Genomic DNA, 4,984 nt, shown 5'->3' with positions numbered 1-4,984 from the left:
CATTAATGTATGGACGACTCATCTGCAGGAACTCCACTATTAAGCCAGCATGGCTCAAAATCTTGGTGGAACATTTCTAGTTCAAATTATGTCATGAGACTTCAGACAGCAAGCATATTAAGAAGGAAAGAAGGGATTCTAACTGGTATTAGATGGCTATACATATTTATTTGTTGTGGGCTTTAGCTCCAAATAGAGAGCCTTAACCTTGGAAGGGGTCTCAGCATCTCACAGAACCAAAGTAAGTATTCAGCCATCTGGCTATTTATTCTTCTTAGACCCTCAGCCTGTTTTAGCACCAAATTAATTATTCCCTCAGTTGTATGTTTACTCAAAGTGCCTGTCTATTATGTCTTCTGTGATTGACTCCACGATTCCTGCACACGCATCCATTCTCATCTCTTGTCCCCTCCCATACACAGCTTTCACCCTGTCAATACATTGTTGATCTCTATTCCCCAGACACCAGATCTCCTGTCTCACTCTTCTTTACCACACAACGACAAACTCCATGAGCTATAGTCATATCATTCCCCCCCCTCTTAGATTTCTCTATTCTGTGTCTATTTCTATTCACCATATTATTTACTCTTCTACATACCAGCTCTATCGCCTTCCATCTTTTTTTTATCTCCGCTTTTCAGTTACACAATAACATCTCTAGTAACTTGTTTCTCCACACTATTAGTAGGATTGCAAATGTATTAATTATGTGTGTTTCTTTCTTGTGTTTCTCAATAAGGCTGTTCACTTTGAAAAGGAATTTTAACTTTGCAAAATAATTTTCCCTTAGCTTAGTGAATGTGGTGAAAATACCCAATCACATACAAGGAAAATAGGAAAAGACAGCATTTTTGCTTGCACATGATTAAATGATGGAAGTCAGAAGAGCTTTAACTCATTCACTAAACTAATGCAAACATTCTTTTGCATCGTGAACAGCCTATTTGCATTTAGTAAATCAAGCCCAATGCCTTGGTTTCTATTTCTCGCCGTCACTAGTTTAACTTATGTCATCTCTTGTGATTTATTACATTGATACCTTTGAGATCATCAATTAAATAAAAATACCTCTACGCCAACCCTAATTAATACTTACACCCTAAATTGCTGCCAACACTAAAAAGTACCATATACCTATATAGATATATTATATAAAAAAGTGAGGCATCTCCTCGGCACCTCAGCTTGCGAGAGCTCGTGTAGCTGAGCGTGCCGAGATGAGATTTCATCTTCAGCCAATCGGCTCGCATGTATAAACCGACGTGTTGCGATGCTGGTTGTTATGCAGGAGCCGATTGGCTGAAGGTGCAGTCAATCATGTGCCTGCACTCAGCTCACACACAGCACGCAAAGCTCCGTGCCGGACAGCTTTGCTTCGCTCTGCACGGCTTTGCGGGCAGTGTGTCACGGCCTTCAGAGTTGGCCCATAAACATCCGTGCTGGTGCTGGTGTCCATGCTCGGACGCAGATAGGATCCATCCTGTCTGTGTACGAGTACGGACATCCACACGGACGTGCAGTTCAGGTGAACGTACAGCTGCGTCCTCCCATAGAGAAGAACAGGTTGCTGCGTACAAATCACATGCAGCACCTGTCCTTCCCGGGAACGGCCCGATACGGCCGTGCACGTCTCACGGATCTGTACGGGCCGACTCTTAGCAGTGTGAATGAGGCCTAATAGCGCAATCTGTCAGACGCTGGATATCCAGCGACTTGAAAGAATACACAAAATGTCTTGTTACATGGGGGGAAGGGGGGTGCCGAGTTTCGTTTTGCCTAGGGCAGCACGAAACCTAAATACACCACTGTATACATATATGCAAATGTGAAATGCCTCACCTTTTGTAGTTTATTGTCATACTGCAAAAATGATCGATTGTGTACGAGTACGGACATCCACACGGACGTGCAGTTCAGGTGAACGTACAGCTGCGTCCTCCCATAGAGAAGAACAGGTTGCTGCGTACAAATCACATGCAGCACCTGTCCTTCCCGGGAACGGCCCGATACGGCCGTGCACGTCTCACGGATCTGTACGGGCCGACTCTTAGCAGTGTGAATGAGGCCTAATAGCGCAATCTGTCAGACGCTGGATATCCAGCGACTTGAAAGAATACACAAAATGTCTTGTTACATGGGGGGAAGGGGGGTGCCGAGTTTCGTTTTGCCTAGGGCAGCACGAAACCTAAATACACCACTGTATACATATATGCAAATGTGAAATGCCTCACCTTTTGTAGTTTATTGTCATACTGCAAAAATGATCGATTGTTCTGAAGTCAGTTAAATGATGGTGATTTTCAGAATTGCACCTATCTGTATTATACAGTATATTATGGTTTTTATTATCCCTAACCCTATTTTTCAGTTCTTGTGGTTTTAATTACATGTCTAGAAACATGTTTTAACACATTGATGCAATTTTTTACATTAAGCTGAACACATTAATTTGTGAGTATAGCTAAGAAAATCAGTGAAAAACATTACATGCTCCATTTAACTTTATCATTCCGCACCTTTTTCAATAATTTCAATGTTATTTAAAGCTTAGCTGCAAGATGTCCTCCCATGAGGTCCTCCTCTTTCCCTGTGGGCAATATTTTATGCTTATTTTTGCATATGTTTTTTGACTAGTCATGTGACATGCTTCTCCAACTGTGAGTGGTCCTTGATGGTGCAGAGAGCAATGCTAACGTTATTATGTCAGCTCCACCTTGTGCATCAATGCAGTGCCCATGATGCTCTGCATTGACAGCATGCCCTCGGTCTTCTGGATTAAAACATTCTGGGCATCATTAACCCTAGGAGAATGAACATATCTACTGGGGAACATTTTTACATACACAATTAGTCCTGAGCTTTAATGTTTTACATGTACATATTTTAATATTTTTTTTGTAATATATTTTTAAAAGCAATATGTTTTGATATTTGCAAATTGGTGTTGATTTGATATATGCTGCTCCATACAAGTGAGCCAATGTATCTTCTGTACTTGAGCTCTAAAATGTAAGTTACATTAATTGGAAAGCTATATATGGGTCTATGGACTGTGCATTTATTATACTTATTTTAAACAAAATGTATATTATCTTTATGTATTTTAATACTTTATTAAATGTAGCTCAATAAGAGTAATTGTTTTACTTTTTGCCTCTAAGTTATATGAAGATGCAAGGTATGAACAGTACCCAGGTCACATTTTTCCTCCTTCTTCAACTCTGGGACTCCCCTGCTGGGCGTATTGCTTTCATTATGCTATTCACTATTATTTATGTCCTAACATTGTCTGGAAACCTCATCATCATCATTATCTGCAGGTTTGAGAAGAACCTCCACACACCAATGTATTTTTTCCTCAGTCATCTTGCTGCTTTGGAAATGTGCTACATTTCTGTCACTGTTCCCAAAATGCTTCACAGTTCAGTAACTGGCAATAGTTCTATTTCATTTGTAGCTTGCCTTACCCAGCTGTACTTTTTTGGATCACTTGGATCAACCGAATGTTTTCTACTTGCTATAATGGCTTATGATAGGTTTTTAGCAGTCTGCAAACCTTTACATTATCACTCCCTCATGACCTCCTGGATCTGCAACTGCTTGGTGAGTTGCTGTTGGTCATCAGGTTTCATATCCACCATGTCTTCTATTCTCTTCATCTCTGCATTGCAGTTTTGCGGCCCTGACCATATACAACATTTCTTCTGTGACATCACACCACTTCTCAGACTTTCGTGCACTAATGTGCATCACACAGAGTTGCTTATCTTTCTCCTGGCTTCTCTTATACTGGTGGGATCCTGTATAATCACCTTGCTATCGTACTTCAGAATACTGACCACTGTACTGGCAATATCTTCAGGAAAGGCAAGGAAAAAAGCTAGTTCAACATTTACATCACATCTTACTGTGGTCACAGTTTACTACAGCACAATGATCTTTGTCTATGTAAGGCCAACTACTAGTGGATTTTCTGGTTTCAACAAGATTCTGGCCGTTCTTTACACAATCTTAACTCCATTGCTTAATCCTTTTATTTATTCCTTAAGAAACAAAGAGGTCCAGTCAGCTCTTAAAAAATTAAAGAATAGGGCAAACCTATATATAGATTGCTTTTCTCTGTTCAGTAAAATAAAATAGGTAAGGATTTCAACTTATTTAGTATGGTCAGCCATCTATTATTTAGAACTTTGAATAGCATGTTTGCCAAAATGCTCAACAGGAGCTTATTAAGGAAACAACAATCAAAAAAACCTCACTTAATGGATGTATGTAAGCAAGGCATATTTTAAATTTCTGGTGGGAATGAATTATACACTTAATAAACGTACTTCAATTACAAGCTTGAAAGGGGGAAATTGTAGATATTTGTAAACATCACTGGTTCAGCCTGGGGTACCTGATTTAATTATTAAGGAAATGTGTGCATTTCTCCTTGTTTGATTAGGTTTATTTTTAGTTCATCAGTTTTCTCTCACAATTCAGATACATACTGGCTGGGCTGTCCCTACATTTTTTTTTGCTGCTTGAGGACAGGGGGTGGGTGCTGGGGGGTTTTGGTTGATGGAGGAGTGCTCATTACCAGGAGGGTTGGGGGGGGTATCTGGTGTTGGTGGGGCACATTACCGGTGGGGGTGGGCTGGGGCTGGTGTTGACACAAGTGACCGGGGAGGGGGAAGTTTGGAAGCACAGTACCACTGTCTGGTGTTAGATGTAAAAAGTGTGTTTTGCTCATACAGGGTAAAGCAATGGGTTTACTTTAAAGGAAAACTATAGGAAATTGAAAAACATACCCTTGTAGTGGGAATACCCCTATACTGCAAGGGTTAAGTGATTGTTTTGTCTAGGGGGCTCAAATAAATCTGTTATACTCACCTGATCCTCGGTTCATCTGAGCTGCTAGACCGGTCCCCCCAATCTCTTCTCCCCTGGGCTCCAGTGGTCTAGGCACCATCACGTTCTCAAACATATCATCACCACA

At 40.7% G+C, this 4,984-nt stretch overlaps 1 protein-coding gene across 1 annotated transcript; it reads left to right on the top strand.

The window, feature by feature from the left end:
* The first annotated feature begins 3,174 nt into the window (after positions 1-3,174).
* Positions 3,175-4,143, top strand: LOC108788547 (olfactory receptor 6B1-like). Its single transcript, XM_018558337.1, has one exon. It carries the CDS (start codon positions 3,175-3,177, stop codon positions 4,141-4,143), a length of 969 nt encoding a protein of 322 aa, XP_018413839.1.
* Positions 4,144-4,984: the final 841 nt, after the last annotated feature.

The sequence above is a fragment of the Nanorana parkeri genome, unplaced genomic scaffold (assembly GCF_000935625.1).
Source record: "Nanorana parkeri isolate BGI_ZX_2015 unplaced genomic scaffold, ASM93562v1 scaffold15, whole genome shotgun sequence".
Classification (NCBI taxonomy): domain Eukaryota; kingdom Metazoa; phylum Chordata; class Amphibia; order Anura; family Dicroglossidae; genus Nanorana; species Nanorana parkeri.
This window is presented reverse-complemented; position numbering and strand designations above follow the sequence as displayed.